The sequence below is a fragment of the Oreochromis aureus genome, linkage group 11 (genome assembly GCF_013358895.1).
Source record: "Oreochromis aureus strain Israel breed Guangdong linkage group 11, ZZ_aureus, whole genome shotgun sequence".
Classification (NCBI taxonomy): Eukaryota; Metazoa; Chordata; class Actinopteri; order Cichliformes; family Cichlidae; genus Oreochromis; species Oreochromis aureus.
In genome coordinates, this window is record NC_052952.1 from 2398627 (window position 1) to 2419785 (window position 21159).

Genomic DNA, 21159 nt, shown 5'->3' on the forward strand with positions numbered 1-21159 from the left:
ACCAAAATTAAACGACAGAATCCATTTTGCCATAAAATGACTAAACAGCTGATACATGAATAATATATAACAAACTCATTATCTTTACAAATTGAGCTTTTTTATTTTCCTGACATCAGTTTGTAAATTTGTTCATATACTTCATTTAAATGTATTCAAGTGGCTGTTTTCATCAAACAGGATACCTCACACACATTTACACACATTTCATTTAACAATATGCAGAGTACCTTCAAACTAGCATCATGGCTGTGGTTGTTTTCCCTCAGATAAATGGTTGAGTCAGTTATGGCCAAAGTTACCTTTGATTACCAAACTTGCATTTACTTCATTTCCTCCTATATAATGAATAAATAAAATACACAAGCAGAACAAAACATTAAAATAAAGAGATGACGACAGAGCGTTAAACCACAGAGGGGTGGTCAAAAACAAAGGTTTCTGCAAACGTTTGCTGTCAAAGAACATGTTCATATCTGACACACCAGCAGCATCTGTCAGAATGGCATTTAATGCGCTGGTTTGTGGCATTTTGGTGCTGATGCAGATACAGATTTTATGGGAGTAAAAAATAACAATATTCATATTTTAGCTACACAGAGCCATGAAATATGAGATACTACTTGTGACCTACATGGATTTCATCGCCCATTTTTTTTCCTCTGTCATTCTCCTCCAACTACAAAGCTCCTGTTCCTATTCCTTGTCACTTCACTAACATGTATCAGTGATTTTGTTTTGATGTATTAGGTGTATTCTCTTGTCCCCACAACATGCCCCTCATCCTCTGTCACCACCAGCACGGGCACTTTAGCACCATGTTCAGTCAGGTACCTTGTCCTTGGAGTTTTACTTCACCTTAATAGCATTAGCATTACCCGTCGGAGTATCCTGAGCATTAACATTGTTAACTTTTAGAGCCCAACAGATTTATTGGCAGGGTGATGTTATCAGTCATTATAAACTATTATCCTGTCTATTAGAGCTATTGCAGCAGACGGCTGCCCCACCCTGAACCTGGTCCTGTTCAAAGGGTTTCCATCCCACTTTCACCGAGTGTTTGCTCGTAGGGGCTCGTCTGATTTGTTGTCAGATTTTCTCTGTATTGTTGAGTCTTACAATATAACCTGCCTTGATGTGACTATTGGTGTGATTTTACCACCTTATAAATAAAATTGAATTGAATTGAATTGAAATTTAAAGGGCTGGCCTTTTGCAATACTCCTTTTAGTGTTGGTTTTTTTTGTTGTCGTTCTTAGCTCAGGTCCATTGTTGGTCGACACAGACTTTATACAGGAGGGAGTTTATATGTGCATGGCTTCAGGTTCCCTTCTTGTGTGTAAGAGTTCCTGAAGCAGCAAAGACGGAGAAAGAACCCACCAGGTATTGTGTAGTTTGGAGCATGGTCCATCTCTACAGCAGTTCTAGACAGTTGTTCCACACCATCGTAGACATTAGGCTGCTGCTACTTCTTCTTCTTCTTTTGGCTGTTCTCTTCAGACCGGATCAGCTGTCTCCATCTCACCCTGTCCCTAGCATCCTCTTCTGTCACGCTAAACCTCTGCACATCCTTCCTTACTACATTCATGAACGTCCTCTGTGGTCTTCCTCTTATCCTCCTGTCTCGTAGCTGCATCTTCAGTATCCTTTGGCCAGCATATCCCCTATCCCTTCTCTGTCTGCCAACAGTAGCAAAGTTTCCACCGTTAACCTGTAAACCAACAGCACCAGAGATGGTTGTTGTAAACCTGGGCTCAAACTATTCCAATGTGGAAATGTCATTCTTTATGATCCGCACTGGCCATTATTTTATACCCTTACTGGCACAACCCTTCCCATTTATCCGGGCTTAGGACTGGCGCTCTGTGTACACTCGCTTGTGAGCAGTAAGGCTGTTCAGAACTCGAGATTATATCAAATTAGAGAAAGACACCTTATTGCTGAAAGTGGTTGCACTCAGTGTGTCCAGAGACATACTGACATAGTTGTAGTGTGAACCTGTATTGTTTGAGGCGTCTGTATTTCTGTCACTATGTGCAAGCTGTAAACTCATGAAGGAAATGACCACCTATTGATTATAGTGTGGCTATAACTCTCAATCAGTTTGATAAAATGCTTGGCAGCAGAGAGGCACAGTTCTGAATTGTACCAAACTCTAGTTTCATGCAGATACTGACTGGCCTGTGACCAGGTGGAGAAATTGGATTTTAGGACCTTTGAGAGACTTTTATGTGGGCAATCAAAGATATCCCATCTCCAACTCGGCTATTCTCTTGCTTCTTCCTGTATCCCAGTGAAAAGCAATTATAGTGGGGTCAAAGGTCTTAAATATTGCACGGGGTTGTAAATTCTTTGCTTCTCTACGCGTCTCTTTACAATAATAGAAATGCCAGCTACTGTCCACAGTGCACAGACAGTGCATTTGTATGTCTGCAAAAACAAAAAGACCCCTGCAAAAAGAGCCAGTCTCACCTCTGCGGCATTGTTACGATAACTGATTCACTTTGTCTTTTAAATTTGGTGTGACAACCGCAAAACACATTAGTCAGTTCTCCACACATCAACACAGGGTGATTTTTACAATATTTTAAAGAAGAAACTTTGGAAGTCTTTCTAGATATAAAGTAGAGCAGGGATGACTTTGTAGCAGTGAATCCACAACAAGTGCTAAAGTGAAGCAGGTGCATTATTACACCAGGCCCGACTGCAAACAGCACATGCAGCATTTGTCCCTGTTTGACCTTTGGTTAAACAGTGCAGTATCTCTGTGCTCCTGTGCAACACTGAGAGTCACTTTAGTCAAATTCTGGCTGGTAAGATCAGTGGTTATAAAATGTGATACAAAGTGTTTTTTGATTTGTTTGTAGTTAAAATTCAGAGAAGCTAAACATGACATCAGTCAGAGGTTGCCATGGCGACTGTGAGGCGGGCTCAGGTGCTTTCAATCAATCTAAGATTCTTTATACTGTACTTTGATGTTTGGTGATTCCTAATGAAGTCATTTCATTTCAAGTTTACTTAATATTTTCAGATGTGCTTACGATCCAGCTTATGTCCACTCACAATGCTGCTGACTCTGTCTGTAAATAGGTTACATGAAGAAATCCCTCTGATAGGACATCACATTCTTATTCTGGGAACTAGCAATGATTAGTGTTGACAGAAGCCTCCTGTGTCCTGTTGTACACAAAGTCTCCTTTAGTGTCAGTGGCCTGATGCACTGGCTGGGACATCATTAGCTGCAGAGGGATTAGAGCTGGGCGATAAAACGATAACGATATGTATTGCGAAATAACTTTTTCTCGATAGAAAAATTAAACTATTGCGATAGGCCTCATCTCTCTTGTCCTCTTAAAAAAAAAAAAAAAACAGCCAATCCAAATTAAGTAGCGCAGAGCCGAACCAATCACAGCCGCAGCGTCACGTCACATGACTTGTTACGTTACAGCACAAGTGCCAAAGGCGCACATGTGTATTTGTTTTGCAGCCGGGCCGCCCAGGTAATGAAGGAAATGAGTTTGCCGACTAGAGAAAAATCAACCGAGGCGTGAGCGAAGGTTACGAAAAAAAAACAGATGATGGTTCCAATGCTGGAGAGCTTGTCAAACGGAAGGGCCACAGAAGCTCCGTGGTGTGAAGGTATTTCGCTATTTCAAGTCTGACAAAAACAGAGTAGCGCCGCACTGTAAATTGTGCGAAAGCAAGTCTGGAAATACAATAAAACGGTGCATGCTCAATCTCTGACTGAAAGCGCTAATTAGTCATTCGGCTTTTGTCAGACTAAAGTAACTGTTAAAACTGTTTGAAAAGCTAAGCTATACAACAAGGAGAGATTGATGCTACGTCCACACGTACCGGGTATTTTTGAAAACGCAGATTTTTCTATGCGTTTGCACCTTTAAATCCACACGTAAACGGCGTTTTCAGTCACTGAAAACGGAGATTTCTAAAACGCCTGCCAGGGTGGATATTTTCGAAAACTCCGTTTTTGCATTTACGTGTGGACAAGAAAACGGAGAAAACGCAGCGCGTCAAAGGTGTGCGCCTTTTTGACGTCACACTGTGCGCCACGTTATTGTTTCGGTGAAATGAATTTCTACAATACTGTTACTGTTAATTGTCCTCTCTGCAGTGTTTAAATGCTTACATATACACACACAGTTACTGTCCCTCCACACATACGACTCGGTTCTGTTTCTATGCCCCATCTTTGTTTACTATTTCCTACCGAGGCTTCTAGACTTCTGATTGGCCAACATTTCTACGGTTAGGAATATATCGCCACCTGTTGCTTTGGCATGTTCCTAGCAGCGTTTTCCTTCATTTCTGCGTTTACGTGTGGACGGGATTATTTTTAAAAGCAAAACGGAAAATCTCCGTTTTCAAAAATACCCGTGTGCGTGTGGGCGTAGCCTGAGAATTTCCTTTTAGTTCTCAGTTTATTTGATATTGACAAAAGTTAGTCAATTTTGTCTGTTCTTCTGTAAAACGACCTAAGATTTATTTTTAGAATTAAAATTTTGTTTCTAAGTGGAATTGACAATTTAGTCTGTTTTGTTTGTTCTATTTTGAAACTTAAACGCTTTAGCGGCTGCCTTTTGTGTAGTTTACAATATTTGCCTTTATCTGAAACTGAAGTCTCATGTTCCTTAAGTACATCTACCCTGTTGAACTTATTATGGGAAATAAATATTTTAATTAAAACAAGCTGCTAATTATTTCACATTTTACTTGTGAGCAACGGCACATTTAAATCTTACAAATATAGTTATTTGGCTTATATCGTGATATATATCGTTATCGCCTGAAATGAAAAAAACATATCGTGATATGAAAAAATCTTATATCGCCCAGCTCTAAGAGGGATGTCCTCTTTAGGACAACAAGACCTTCAGCCAGGAGACCCTGAAATGCCTCCCATCAGGACCTGTGTGTTTTGAACTGTGGCTTTCACTACCTGCTTAGATGTAGACATTGTATCCCACCAGGTTAGATTCATGTAAAAACTACACAGATCTAATGAAGTAGTAGTAGGATTCATTACTGAAAAGGTTACAAAGTCATTTCTAAAGCTGTGGGACTCCAGTGAACCACAATGGGAGCCATTATCTACAAATGCCAAAAACATGGAACAGTGGTGAACCCACCCAGGGGTGGCTTGCCCACCAAAATTACCCCAAGAGTGCAGTGATGACTCATCCAAGAGTTCACAAAAGACCCCAGAACATCTTCCAAACTGTAGACCTCACTTGCCTCAGTGTTCATGACTGCACCATGACAAAGAGAGTCAGGCCAAAAATGGCATGCGTGGCTGCGTTCCAAGACGAAAACCACTGCTCAGCAAAAGGATCATAAAGCCTCGTCTGTGAACTGATGAGAGAAAAGCTGAACTTTTTGGAAGGTGTGTGTCCGGTGTCTGGCATAAAACTAACACAGCATTTCAGAAAAGGAGCATCATACCAACAAAAAAACAGGGTGGTGTTAGTGTGTGTGTGGGGTCTGCTTTGTTGCCTCAGGATGTGAAAGACTTGCCGTCTATGTCCGTCCATCTGTTCGTGACCTCAAGCTGAAGTGCGTTTGGGTTCCTCAGCAAGACAACGATCCAAAATACATCAGCAAGTCCACCTATGATTGGCTTAAGAAAAAGAAAATGAAGGCTTTGGACATGAATCCGATTTAGATGCTGTGACCTTAAAAAGGCGGTTCATGCTCAAAAACCCTCCTGTGTGGCTGAATTGCAATAATTCTGCAAAGATGAATGGGCCAGAATTCCTCCACAGAGCTGTAAAAGACTCAGTGACAGTTATCACATGTGCTTGATTCCAGTTGTTACTGCAAAATGTGGCCCTGAAAAGGAAAAAGTAGTTCTAGTTTTTGTTTTTGGGGACCACACTTACTCCAAAGGCTCAAAGTACAGCTGTTCGGGCCACACTGCTGGTGTTTGGTGTATTTACTCAGGATATCCTGTCTTAGATTTTGAACAGTCTGGGTACTGTTGGCATGTATTTTTCAACAAATAGAGTTATTAAGGGGCACCTTTGAAGAAAATCACAGGTTTAGTTAATGATGACTTTGATTTGAGGTCATTTGAGCTTTAGTTTATGAGCTTGACTCCTAAATAAAAAAGACTCATTGTGCAGTGATAATATTTATGAGCATTTTGGTTGAGGATGATAGAGCGGGCTGTACTTGTTAGCATTCACTCACAATAGATAGATAGATAAAGGTTTTGTGGTCAGTTTGTGATCAGTTTTTTTTTTTTTTTTTACAGCACATATCTGTTTACATATGTCGTAGCACTACCGCAGTCAGTACTGTGGTCTGGACCATCAGCAGGAGGCCTCTCCTGCTCTGGGATTGAATGTGTTCCATCTGCAAAGAAGGATGGATTTGTTGCTCATCTGTTTTCTGCAAAGACCTAAAGCCAGATTGGAGCTGGAACAGAAACCCCTGCAGAAAGAGACCAGTCCCTGACAGTTATCTTTTTCCATCCTTGCTGTCATTATTCATGCATAAGGACACGGCGATCTAAATCCTACACACTCTCTGCTCCCAAGATTGATAATATTGTGTTTTACTGGAGAACTGTTTAACAGGTCAGCATGAGGTTCCAGATGATTACACATCACAGGGGCTCAGTTCTGTGGTCAAGTCAGTCCAGGTTAGCAGAAATCTACCTTGAAGAGATAAGCTATCAGCTACTTAACCTGCTTTCTTAATCTGTGCCTTCATCTGAATACAGCAGCAGATGTGTTTTGGTGATTAACTGCATGGACGTGACGTCAGCGACAGGTTTGTAAAAAGGTGTTGTGAAGCTCGGATTGGGTTTCCTGCTGACCTTTACACTGTAAAATGTCCATAGGACGAAGAGTTTCTCCACACTCTTAGGTTATCCAGCAGACTCTTGATCTGAGACTGTGATGGAATATACATCTGGAAGTTTAAGGTATCATCTCATGTCCTCTTCTTGAAGTGGTTGACTCCAACGGTGATTTTGTATAATTTGTAATCTCCACCATGATAAAGTCATAACTGTCTCATTTTTAGAAGGATTTGGACTGTTCTTGTGACTGTTAGCTGATAACTTGGTGCTTTACCACCTTCTGGTGTAAATATGGGAACTTCTGGATCCAAAATCAAGCAGAAGCCAAAACACTAATGTTAAGGCTTCAAAGTGAAGAGTCAGAGCAAGTTTGTGCTGCAATTACATATAAAGTTACATATTATTATCATTATTATTATTATTGACATGACTTGATTGATTGTTAGTCATGTCGTTCACAAAAAGGGTTTCATAGTACCAGAAATTTATATCGTTAGCCTAGTACCATATACTTACAAAGCAGCTGGATTCCTGTGAGATATCACATAAGGTTTCATGTGGCTGGGCTTCAAGCTGAAGAACTACTGGACAAACTAACATTAGACTTTGTAACCTTTGTTCTGAATGCAGCTGATTTCTCACAGACCTTGAATTCTGTGTGGGGTGCTGCTTTTATACGTTTCACTGACTATTTGCATCCTGGCATTTGGTTGTGTTCAACAGCAAAACTAATTACCTGACTGAAAATATTTAAATATCTCCATATACAACATAGTTCTGACTGCAGACTTGGGGTACTTTGTAACAATGTATTTCCTAAAATCTCTAGTTAGAAGTGCTGGCTGGCTGAGACTTTAGTCACTGGGATTAGCAGCTGCTAACCGCTCAGTGTTTAAAGCTGGCCTACATGAAGAACTTTGCACCTAGAAAGAGCAACCACAGTGGGATAAAGAGCTATATTACTCTGTTTCTCCTGAACAAACTTGTAACATTTTTGTAGTTTGGGTGTAAATGGTCTCCACCATTCAGAACACTTTCCAATGATTTTAGTCACACTGTAATGGGCAGTGGACTTGCTGCTCTACTTGAAATCACAAGGTATTTCATAAAACATGCCTCATTCTGTCATTCAGCTTAGGCAGGTTAACTTTTTTTGAAATCTTCTGACATTTGCAATAGCAAGATAGTTTTTTTCCACAGTAGCATGGTAACGTGACCAAACCCCACATCAGTATACTTTGTAAATGTCTGAGCCTCTTCTTCCTGCAGAGATTCTGCACCTCCTCGCCATCTTATTCAATAAATAGGCAGGTGTCAGCTGGACAGGTGCCGATCCTGCAGTCTCTGCCCCATTGTGCCTCAATGTACCTCCTGCTGCATGAAGACAAGCACTTAAAGGCCAAAAACCCCAGAATAGCCACATTTGAGTTGCATCATGCACATAGACTTTTGTTTTAATTTACTGGTACAGAGAGGCAAAGTGCACATAAAGAGAAACTGGAATATATTTAATGTAACCCTGTTATTTCACAGTGCAGTCTTTGACAAACAGATTCATTTACTTTGTCATCTATTTAACCATAAAACAATGACCTTAATCATTTGACTTATTGTTTCACTAAGAATAGGTTAGAATAGGTTTATCCCTCAACCAGGATAATATATTTGATGTTTCTGCTGTGTTACCAACCTGCAATATAATCACAGATTGACTAGAATAGTAATGTTTTTGTTTGTTTCATTTTCATGATCCATAGTCTATGACCCAAATAAATTCAACTTTTTCCTTCAGTAAAGCAAAGAAACGTTTTCATATCACTGCATGTCAGCAGTACATCTGTGATCAGCCAGTAGATCTGTTTTACAGCAGCCATGTTAATATGTAATAATAAATAAACACAGGTGACTAATCACATTAATCAAGGCTATAGTTCAAGATGGAATGAAACTTGTTTCGTTGTCAACAGCCTATTCTGTCAGCACGATCATCCATGGTTCGCAGAGCTTAGAGTATTCTATAGCAACAAGTGATGTTTGCCAGTAGAGCAGGGCGATATGGCCAAAAATATATATCACGATATATATTTGAAAATTTGCGATAACGATTTAACTGACTATATAATTTTTGCCAGACAAAACTCCACAACTTTACTAGCGCAAAAAAACCCCATCCATTTATTTTCACATAAACAAGCAGCTGTTTTTATGTGCATTAAAGCTATATAAAAATTTAACAGTGCAAATGCAAATTCCTTGCTGACAGTTTAACCAAAAGGCATTTCCAGTAGAAATGGGCTGACATATCCTCAGCATAACCATGTATAATATCCACTGAAGTTAAAAAGAGATGCTTTGCAACATTAAACTGCAGTGTGCCAAATAAAAAAGTCAAATATGTATTTTTCGGACCATAAGGTGCACGGGATTATAAGGCAGATTAAGCGAAACAAAACAGTCAGATAAATCAAACTTTATTCAACTTCTTGCTTCCTCCACTTCTGTACCATTGATTCATTAATGCTGTATTCCATCACAGCTGCTCTATTCCCATGTTGTTGCAGTATATTAATGACTAACCTGGTATTGTGGATGGATTATCTCAGTTGTTCTCCTGACTGAAGTTTGGTCCGTTTACAGCATCCTGCCATGCGAGTGCATTTGTCCCTAACCATCAGGAACCCTCACGTTAACTTTTATCAAGTGGAAAAGTGTTAGCCTTCATCCTCCAGCTTCACTGTGTTTATGCTATGCTAACATAGCTGTGTCGCTAGCGATCACGTAGCACATCATTATATACCAGCTAGCCCAACTTCAGTAACCCTACAAACGTCACAGCTGTTTAGTTTTCTGTCTTCATTTATGTTGGAAGTGATAGCAGAGCTGTACGTTTGAATGTTTCAGAAATCTCTCAGTCAGAACATGCTATATCATGTTTAGGTGGAAGCTAGCGAGCTAACTTCCTGCTAACTTGGTGCTAACTTCTAACTCCGTTAAATGTAATAAATCCTGTTTTCATGGATGCCTGGATGTTAAACTTCATAGTTACACCTGGTAAAGCAGCAATGCTGATCGTTTTATTAAAGATGAAAGAATTTAGACAGTTTGTAACTCTCAGTGATGCTGCAGTGTTCGTTTGACTTTGGGACCTGAAGCGACGGAGTTTAGGACCCAGGTTACTCCCAGATTTACGAGCACCTTAGTCCGACAAATACGGCAATAACGACGGCCCGCTTGCATGTTCTACAAAAAAAAGTGCTTTGTTGTGTGTCTGACGGACAAACACCAAACCAGTTCCACATCACTGAAGTGGCACCATTTTTACAAACCAATTCTGGTTCATCCGTTTCACTCAACAATCCACTTTCCCCCTTCTCATTCTCCGTTGCCGCCGTGCTTTTTCGGCCATGTGTGTATGAAAACAAAGGCACTGCGCATGCATTTCATTTTCTTATCATTGCCTATCATTGTACCGGTATTACTGTGAACGGTATAATATGGCCCAGCCCTATTTGCCAGCCTTTATTTTGTTGTCCAAACAGGAGAAATATGCAACGTCATGTGAGTGAAACTGCCACAGCTGTGCACAGCTGTGCAGCGTGAATAGATTAGAGGAATATATTTATAATACTGGTATGAATGTTTCACTGAAGATCATTGATATGCGTTTATTGGTTCACAGTGTTGTCCTCTCACCTTGAATAGAAGAACAACCTGTAATCTCAAAGCTGATGCATAGTCCTCTAATCATTGTATCGCTGCTGTATTAATGAATATTAACTTTGGGTTATGTTTCTCGCTATTCGATAAATGCAAACAGACGTTCATTGTCCTTCGAGTTGTCTTTGGAGTGCCAGTGATTTCTCAGAAACATGTCCGTGGTGGACCTGGTGAACATTGTAACTGTAGTAGAGCAGGTAGTGTACACTCCACTGACTCCACTTTGCACTATATTATATTGTTATTGTTTTACATTTTGGATTTATGCAGCTGAACAGTTTTTCGTTGCTCCTGCAGCAGTGACAGTAAAGATGATCTTATATCTTACTTCTCATGATTTCTCATTTGTACAGTCTACACAGCATCTGATAGTGTGTGAAGGGACATCACAGAGAAAATGAAAGTGGCTTTTAACTGTCTTGTTCTTCTAGTACACACGGTTATCCCCTCATACTCCACATGTGAAGCATAAAGAGACAGTGTTTGCCACTGTTTTGTTTTTTTAACCGCCCCATGCTGTTCTTCTGAGGGCAGATGATTACAGCACACAGCACCTGCTGAAACCTTTCCTCACACTTTGACTTGTAAGTGGAAACAGCGGAAAGCCCCTTTAAAGCCCACAGAAGTTTATGGTAGTGGTGGTGTGTTTCTGACAGATAAGACAGTCTCAGGTGCTTTCAAAATACTGCATGTATTCACAAGATGGGAAATAAGTACAGCCATTCAGTACTCCATCTATGAAGCAGTCACACATAATTTTATTAAGATGTTGACCTCTAAAGAGCTTCTTTTTTGCTGTTTCACATGTATGTAATGGTTCTTTATGACACAACATCTCCTCCTAACAGGCTGTATGAGCTGTTTTAGAGAACTTTATTTAGTTGTTTCATTGTGACAACAGTTTTAGTTTTCTGACCCGTCTTTCTTCTAGCTGATGTTAGCTAAATGCAGCGTATAAGCCAACACAGAAGCTATCTCACATAACAACATACGGTGTTAAAGCTCAGCTAATTCATCCAAACTTCCAGGGCTGATCTGGTAACGTAGCTGGCCATTTTCAGTCTGCTAACTCTGTAAACTAGAACCTGAGCATGATTTTACACACTGACCCGACGCCATGTCCTCCTCGTGCTCTGTGTTTGTGTGTGATACTAAAATTTACTGAGGGAAGGACAGAAAGACTCAGGCTGACGTAACAAGAAGGCAGTGCTGCATTAGACAGGAGGTCTGCCTCGCATCATCTCCACTACATCCAGCTCTTTCCTCAGCAAGCATGTTTATTTATACCCCTGTTGTTGCTGCTCTCTTCTGCCCACTCATCTCTATATTCTTTTTATTCCACTCACTTCCTTTTTTACCCTCTGCCTTGGAGTGAAAGTGCCAGTAACATGAACTATATATACATCAATGGGTCAACAGTTTTTCAGCCCAGCTGTCAAAAGGATGACCCTCAGTGGTGTCCAGCATCAGTACAGCTCTGCTCCCTCACAGCTTTCTGTCTAAGGATGGGGCTCCCTTGCATCTTATCTAGATCCACTGACTTACTTTGAAACATTTAGAATCCCCGATCATGTCGATTTATTTTTAGTGTTCTGCATGTTTTAAATACCTAAACCCCAAAGTCTAAGGACCGACTGTATTTTCTTCAAGACATTTCACCTCTCAGGTGATTGATGACCCTGGTGCATGTGGTGAGGCACATGATCAGTATGGGTTAATGACCCTGTTAAGGACAGCTCCCTTATATACCAGGGACTCTCCACCATTTGGTTTTAGAATGGAAAAAGCTGCTCGGATGAAAGGTGGAACGTCTTCAAGAAACTTAAAGAAGTCCATTCGCTTTCTTTCCAAGCGCTTATACTATCATGACCTGAATGACTGAGAACTTCCACAGACATAAACCCCAAGGTTTCAAACGATCTAAGAATTTGTTGGCCAAGAGAGAATCAAAGCCTTATACTGACTGTCTGTAGCTACTTTGTTACTTGAAGCCGGCGTAAGTTCCTCATTCAGTCATTTCATTATTGATTCATGCAGAAGTATTATTTCAGTCAAGTATGTTTCCATTACTGTGGATGGTTACTGCAATGAGGACATGGGCAAAACAGCAGGTGATTATCATATGTCAGTGCAACTAGATCCTTATTAATGTTAACAGCATTAAGGATCTCACAAGGCTAATATTGTTGTTTCCTTCCAAACTCTAATCCAGATGTTTTTGTAATTGCTGCTCGTTCCCTGAAATGCACCTTCTGTGCAAGTTAAATCACCAAAATTCATGGTGCAGTCAAACAGTTTTGCAACTGTGTCCATAAAAAGCAAAAATCATAGCTAATTTAAAGTTTGTAATCTCTGTGGAATTCAGGCTGCTTGTGATCACAGAGTGATGCTATGGGGAGCGGTCTCTGTGTTGTACAGCCGGGCCCATAAGTGTTTATAAAAATAGTTTGTTTAATCTTGCCTGTGTACAACACCTCAGTGGATTCAAATCAAACTATCGAGTAGCGATTGGGAGCGCAGACCTTTTCTCTGGCCTTGTTTCAGGAGCCTTAGGTTCCTATGTATTTATGAATCTGTATGCTGCCCTCATTCCCCAGACTGTCAGTTCAGGTGACAAAGAAGAGCAGTGAAAAAAGACAAAAGGGATTTACTTGGTCATGATTGATTACCAGTTTCTTATCCCTGCCAGTTCTCAGCTTAAGAATCTGCCTAGCTCTGGAAAAACCTGAAGTTAATATTAAAAAGATTGTGAGCAGTGGTGTTCATGCATATGCTGATGGATTCATGGAAGGCGTTTGTGTACGATGAGCTGAGGTACTGAAGTGCAGCCACACCAGTTGGATGATCAGGGAAGTGATCAATAAACTGCCGATTCATAAATCCCTTTTAATAGCATGGTGTGCAAGATGTGCTGACACAGGGGCTGCAGGAGAGCTGAGTTAAGGACAGTGGGTAATGAACACGGGGCTCAGGGATGCTCTCCAAACAGCAGATTAGATGGGAACAAAGATAAGGTGCTTATACAGTCAAAAGTATGAAGCATCCTGGGTAACAGTGTGTGAAGCTTTGAGTCTGTAGCCAAGAAGCTGCTGGCTTGCAGCTTTTCAGGAGAACTTTGTGTCATGGTAGTCTTTGGACTACAGTGAAGGAGGGTCAGAGGTACTGAGGTTCTCTTCCACTCAACACATGCTAAATCTTCTTTAATAATCAGTGGATAATACATAAAAACCAAGATTACAAAAAAATGTTGCATGTGTACAACATACTGTTGACAACAATCCTGCAGTAAGTCTTAATTCAATTAATTTTAATTCAATGTTATTTATACAGCGTCAAATCCCAACAACAGTCGCCTCAAGGTGCTTTATACTGTAAGGCAGACCCTACAATAATACATATGGAGAAAAACCCAACAATCACATGACCCCCTATGAGCAAGCACTTTGGTGACAGTGGGAAGGAAAAACTCCCTTTTAACAGGAAGAAACCTCCGGCAGAACCAGGCTCAGGGAGGGGCGGGGCCATCTGCTGTGATTGGTTGAAGAGGGAGACGGGGCAAAAGACAAGCAAGAAAAAGAGCTGAAAACTGCGCATGGAAAGCAAAAACCATATCAAATTTAAAGCTGATCATCTCCTTGTGCTTTACTGGACAGCTGGTGATCATAGTGGTGTCAATGAGAACCTTAGGTTGTTATGTCCATCAGTGAAGTTTCTAACTAGTCACTTGTTTCGGGTCATACTGAATAAATGTTTTTAAATATGTCAATTTTGATCCCTCTCAGTGCCAGAAAGGAGTTTTTTCCAGGATCTAACTGTGCAGTCTCACACTTACATCTGCTCCCTCACTCACCACATTTCAAGCCTTCATAACCAGGAACTTTAAAGTGGCGAAAAAAGTGGAACTGACTACCCAGGGCCCCAATGGTGGGAAGGGCCCTTGCAAGCCTAGAATGAAAAATTTGGTTTTGTTTTCATTTTTCATTTCAAAGTAATTAGTGTCATAATGAAATTTCCTCAATAAATCAGTCGTGTGAATGAACTTTAATTCCAAAAAGTAATGGAGACACTCATTTTTACCCAGATTGGTTTAGTCCATCCGGAGCTGGACAGGCTTTTAGGTGTTATGAATTTATTCTAGCCGACAACTGCTGATGTGCACTGTGACTCATGTCTTTCTCTTAGAAAGCAAAATCATAAGAAATAAAGCAACTGAGGGAAGTCAGCTGTTAACAAATTTCTATCAAAAGAACGGTGAGCAGAGCAAAACTAACAGTTGTTAAAGACAACGAGCTAGTGTCATCTGTAGCACTGTATTCATCAAATTTGCACAACCTAACACCAAGAAACACACGGTCCAAAATTTGAGAAACAGCTAGAGCAGGTCCTTCTCCAAATGATATGACATGAGGTGAGCTCATGTCCTGGCAACTAAAACCAGCAAGGACGATGTGAGTAAGGCATTAACCCAGTTTCATCTGATGCATTTTAATGTACTGCTTTTAGCCCTTTTCAACCAGCTAATTTTAATTCACTAAACACTAAACTTTGACATTTACAAATATAAATACATTATTTACAGTGGTGTGTCCTGGAAAATATCAGCTTTAAGCAGGTTAAGAGGCTAATTAATATCAGTCCTTTATTCTTGTAGGTGTGTCAGATAGTAAGCACAGAGAATGGTGCAAGGAGAATAAGGTTGCCCTTTATTTTACATTTATTTACATTTATGCGGTCAGGAAAGCTGATTCTTTTTGTGTTTCTGCAAATAAAACTTGGTCACTAGATACTATTTATGTCTTTATTATAAAGCGCAGTAGCCTGAGATTTTTATTGCCATTTAACCTTTTCTTTTATACCATGAGACTCATAACTACTTCAATAAAAATTGAGAGAATTATGCAATCTTGGGCTTAATACTCCAAGCAAAACTCATTAAACTACAATGTGATTGTAGACTACAGCGTTGAGAAATGAGGGGAGATTTCAAACCGTGCAGACTTCTGCACATGTCGTAGATTTGTTAAGTATGAAATATGAACAGTTTATTATTGGCTAATCTGTTGACCATTACAGATTTTTGTATACAGTTGTCAGCTCAGGTGCTGGGTAAAATCTAAGAAAGGATGCTATGAATGTCATTACCCCAATTTGACATTTTTATACCAATGAGTTTTATGTGTGTTGAGATATTTGGTTATAAGGCAGAGCGTCACAATTAGAGACAACAAACAACACTAAATCCTCATACCAGGTGTAGACCATGGTGGTGCATAATGATTTATGACCTGGGCAACTTGCAGTCAGTGAGTTGACCGTCAACTCTATGCCAAAGTTTTCTAGACTCAAATGTGAGGCCATCTGTCCAAAAGCTAAAGCTTGACCAAACTGGGTTAGGCAGCAGGACAGTGATCCACAAACAAGCTATCAAGGTGTTACAGTGGCTCAGTCAAAGGCCAGACCTCAACCTGATTGAAAGACTGTGACAGGTGAGCTTAAGGGAGCTGTGCATAAACAAATGTCGATGGTTAGATGGACACATATACATGCATATAAAAGTTTGTTTTATGCCTTTACATATCCTCTTTGTAAATGTGTCCACAGGAGCATTGTCCGTATAATGAAATAATAAAAGGAGACATACTAAGTTCATTTCCATGTACAGTAATAAGACCAGAATTCATCTCCTGCCTCAAAAAAGCAGTTTTAGCTCCTCCCCCTTAAAGCTTACCATTTTTTGATTGGCTGGTCCCAACAAACAAAACAACAGCAAAAAAAAAAAAAATTAGGTGGGAAGTGCTTCAGGGGTCACAGCTGGAATACCTACCATAATGTCACACAGCAGTTGTTAGTGGGAAGGAAGCTAATAGATAAGGATCAGCAGAAAATAACAGCTTTCCTTTATATGTTTGTGGTCAAGTCAAATGACACAACTGCAAAGCTCCGACAACACCTTAACTGCAGTCCTGTGAGCTTAAGCTCCACCCAGTGTAACTTGACATTTGGTCGGTTTTTGACCTCACCTGACTTGTGAGGGAGAACAGCTACAGGAGAAACAAGTGTGACTCTCACACTGAGCTGTGATAACACAAGAGCAAATCAATTAAGTCAATAAGGCATAATGCATTGTTATTGATTGTTTTGCTAATAAATACCAATTCAGAAAATACAGACTCTTGGGTGGATTTATTTAAAGTTATTTTTTCTGTCGATTCTGATGTTGCCTTACATATAAAGCGGCTTCTTCACAGTGAGAAATGCAGCCTTTTTAAATTAACACCAGTAACAGATCAGGACTTTATACCAGGAGATGCCCAAAGGTGATTAAGGATATCCTCTCTCTGACATCACAGAGAGTCGAGTAGAAAAAACAGTGTGAAGCCTGAGCTTTTGGCTCACAGGGATTATTGTACACTGGCTTTATTATTTGAAATGTTGCCATGTTTAAAATGAACATCCATCTCTGTGAAAGTAACAAAAAGGTACAGCCTAATGGGTCCACTTTAAAATATTTCACAGTGGGGGGGTTTTCAAGATCAAAGTCATCCAGTCTTATTTGAACTAAAGAGGAAAAGTAGCTGAAGTTTTTGAGGGTTTCATCAGAGAAAGCAGTCAAACAGTTTCCCCAAACATATCATATTTTTGTTTTTATTGTTTTATTATTTTTGTTTGTATGCTTTTTTTCTTTCACTAACATTTACAGGCATCCTTATTACAGCAGTGTTGTGCTGTGGCTGAAAGCAGGAGCAGCAAGCAGAAACAAAGTGTTCCCCTCTTTGTGTCAGAGCTGTTTTACACCCCTGCTTTTATCAGAATGATGATGATGATTTTTCATATATATATATGTAAATTCTACTTCTCTTCTGGTTTGTTTTGGGGAATTCAGAAATTTCAAACTTCCTATCTGGAGGAAACAGATGTTTCACATCATGTGACTTTGTTGACTGCAGCACTTTACAGGAAAGTAAAAGATGCACATCGGACGGGGTGATAAATAACACTCATGTCATTATTTCAGTCTGTGCAACTCATACTAGGAGGCATATTGTTTGAGAGTTTAAATGTGACCAACAGCAGGTATGACCTCAGAAAGACACGCACGAGGACATGTGCAGCAATTGAATGTAGCGGAGAGAGCAGCCCATACAGAATAGTGGATGAGTCATCGCAGCCTCACAGGGAGGGCTCAGCTCTGGCTTTTAGCATTTTTCAGAATGAGCGGTGGAGCCGTGCAGAGCTGGATCCATCCACATTTCTCTATTTCAGATAGACACACCTAGACTGTACATGCCTAATTGTCAGCATATGGCCAGCAGGTCTTAAAAGATGTGCATGTGTGTGTGCATGTGCTGTGAATCAGCGGTCAGGCAAACGGTGTTTTTGACTGCCTTAATCCATTTATCCTTTCAGTGGACAGATTTTAACATTGTAGGAAGCTCCAAACACACACACACACACGTATACTCTGTCACCTGGCTGTGATATGTCACACTCTGCCCCCTGCTGCAGAACTGCTGATGGATAGTGGAGGAGGAAATCTGCAATGTGACGGGAAACTGCAGAATTTGCTGTCTCCACTGAGATTCTGACAACAAGATTGTGATGGATGTTGGAACAAAGGGATAATTACTGGATGTGGGGGGTGTGATGTACAGTATGCAGCATAATTTATGTAATTATCTGCTTCCAACTGTCTCTGATTAATCATTTATTAATACATGTAGTGATTGAATCCATGGCTGTCTGTGTGTAAACACTGCTGTCACTGCTGTACAGTTCACATATTGCACATAAATGACATTTATTTGTCCCAGAGGGGATGTTTGATTGCAGCAGAGTCACCTGGCATTTGTACACACCACATAAAAATAATCCCATCAACATAAGACAAAGCACAATATACAGACACGTTCACGGTACTATGCTAACCAAGCCTACCTCGAATACGAGCGCGAGAGAGATAACCGAACCATACTGGCTCGGATGTCGCTGGGATCAACAAGGTCGGCGTCAGGTGTTGAGGAACCAGGACATACTGATGAGAAGTTGCCTACTGGAACAAGAAGGAAGTGTGCAAGGGATGAAATCAGGGCGCTGTTGGAATGCTACTACACATGTATCCCCAGCTGAAGGGGTTACATGATATGGGACCTCTGGAATCTTCGATACCCAGAGAACGGACCGCAAAACACTCAGTGTTCCAACATTCAGATCATTGAGGTGCAACACAAATGCTACAAAAAGGGGGAGCCAGGACATCAGGTCAGGTCATTATCACCTCCACCTGAGATTGGGTACCAAGCCCCAAGTACTGAAAAAGAGGCTCATGGTGAAGCTGGAAACCTGGACCCTCCGTAGCCAATTACCAAGGCTACGTGAAGTACTCTCTGAAGGTCTGCTAGAAGATGTGAATGCAGCATCACGGACAATCCTTACTCCGACCATCACCGACACTAATCAGCTGATCTGCACTATGTCAGCAGTGATGAATGGCTACAAGATGAACAGCCACAAGAAGGAGTACCCTCCACGGAGAACGAGACTAGAGGCCAAGAGCAAGGCAGTACTGAGGGAACCTGCAAGCTGCCCATACCCGAGACATCAATTCCCTGATGCACACCACTAGGACCTACAGCAACAATATCAGAATGTCATTCACACTGGAGAAGTGTAGTTGGATGGTAACAAAGTGAGGAAAGGTAGGCAGAACTGAGGGGATCGAACTACCAGAAGGCAGCATTGTAGACATTGAGGACAGCTACAAGTACCTGGTGATCCCGCAGGCAAATGGGAACCACGAACAGGCCGCTACAAAAGCTGCAACCACCAAATACCTGCAGTGAGTTAGGAACGTCCTGTATACCAAGGGCTGACAGAAGAACTCGAGAAGATTGTCTGTCCAGAACAGCGCAGTCTTGGAACAGTAAGGCCTAATAGGCCTTTGGCTTTTTGCCAAACCACCATGTCACCACTTTCATGGATAAAGAAACATTACTTTGATTCTGCACCATCTTATTTCATGGCACTATGTGATACTACACAGAAGTTCAGTCGGTCTTCAGCTGAACTTCAGTTGGTATCTCTTTAATGTTACAGGCACACTGGGGAAAACAGTGCAGGAGTGAAAAGTCCAGCACAGCTTCAGCTTTTCTCTCAGAGACCGCTCGCTGCCCTTTTTAATTACAAATGCCGTCGTCACATGTGAAAGCCACAGTTTAAACTGAGAATAGATTTTTAGGGCTACTTAATAATTAAACAATCTCATATGACACGATGCAAAGCAACTCTTTCCTCATGTAAATCTTTTGATCTCACACTCAAATGTCTTCGGGGCATAGCACAAACAAATAATTGGCCTCGCTATTTCAAATAGTGTTTTGTTCCATCATTATTTTTATTAAATGGGGTTATTACTGAAATACATTTGTGGTACTTGCGACTCATTTATCTGTTGAGTTATCACCTACAGTAACTGTGCTGAGCTCTAAATAGCATTTTTGTTCCTCTCAGCTTACCGCTTTAGTGTTCCAGCCAGGAAACTTCAGTCCCATCAAACCTTTGTTTCTGTTTTCAGAGAAAGATAAACAGCACTCATATATCCACAATATGATGCTGCAGCCTTCTGGTACTGCAACTGAAAAGCAATTATAAGGAAAAAAAACCTGCAAAGCAGTTTACAGGTCACTCCCACGATTCAGTATTAGTACTGTTTGTACAGGATGGGCTTTAAATATTTGTAAGTCTAACAGTGATGAGTGTATGTCTGTGCAGTAATGTGGGGCGGACTAAATCCTGGGTGGGAGCAGTGATATAATGAAACTAGCAGTCTGTGCACAGAAATAAACCAAATGTATGAAACTATATGTCATTGCTGAAAGATTATAACCTTCTCTTCAATAATCAGGCACACCGACCATCACAGTGTGCTCTGACACACTGGTTATCTCGTGCAGTAACGTGTCTGGTAATGCATTATTAGGTGAAATCTTCTGGTAGCGCAGGTTTTGTTGCAGTTAAGTCAAGAACTGGCTGTAGCAATAATTTCTACCCAGTCTGGGCAGAAAAAGAGTGTTCACAGTCTCTTTCACAGCACTGGACAAAGTGGAAATGAAATGCAACAACACAACACCAACTTGTGCTGAGTGAGGAGAGAAGAAAAGACTCAGTGTTTGCCACTTTAATGCTGTTGCACATTCGTTTTGTTTTTTTAATCTTCCACTTTCCATGTTTTACTCACTGCTGGTGTCTTTCTCTCTTCCAGGCTTCAAGTGCCCTGTGTGCTCCAAGTTTTTGGCCTCAGATGAGATGGATCTTCACCTTGTGTTGTGTTTAACCAAACCCAGAGTGACATACAATGGTAGGACTTCCTTTATTGGCTTTACAACATATACCAGCATGTGAGGGTATGGTGTAGCTGAATCTGCAATTCCCCTAGATAAGTAGAACAAGCAGTTATGAAGGGTCTAAGTCAGGGGTGTTCAACTCCATGCCTCGAGGGCCGGTGTCCTGCAGTGTGTGTTTAGGCCATTTTATAGAATCTCATGGCTACCTTCAAAGTACAGGCAAAGGGGGAAATCTGAAGCTAGACAAAAGTGCGTTGAACAGAGTTTAACCATGCCTGT

General features: G+C 40.7%; 1 protein-coding gene across 1 annotated transcript in view; it reads left to right on the forward strand.

Moving 5' to 3' along the window:
• znrf2b (zinc and ring finger 2b) overlaps window positions 1-20938 on the forward strand; it is a 33169-nt gene extending 12231 nt beyond the window's left edge. Inside the window, exon 2 of the mRNA XM_031742660.2 lies at window positions 20799-20938. Coding sequence (XP_031598520.2) covers window positions 20799-20938 — 140 coding nt within the window. The remainder of the gene's footprint in view (window positions 1-20798) is intronic.
• Window positions 20939-21159: the final 221 nt, after the last annotated feature.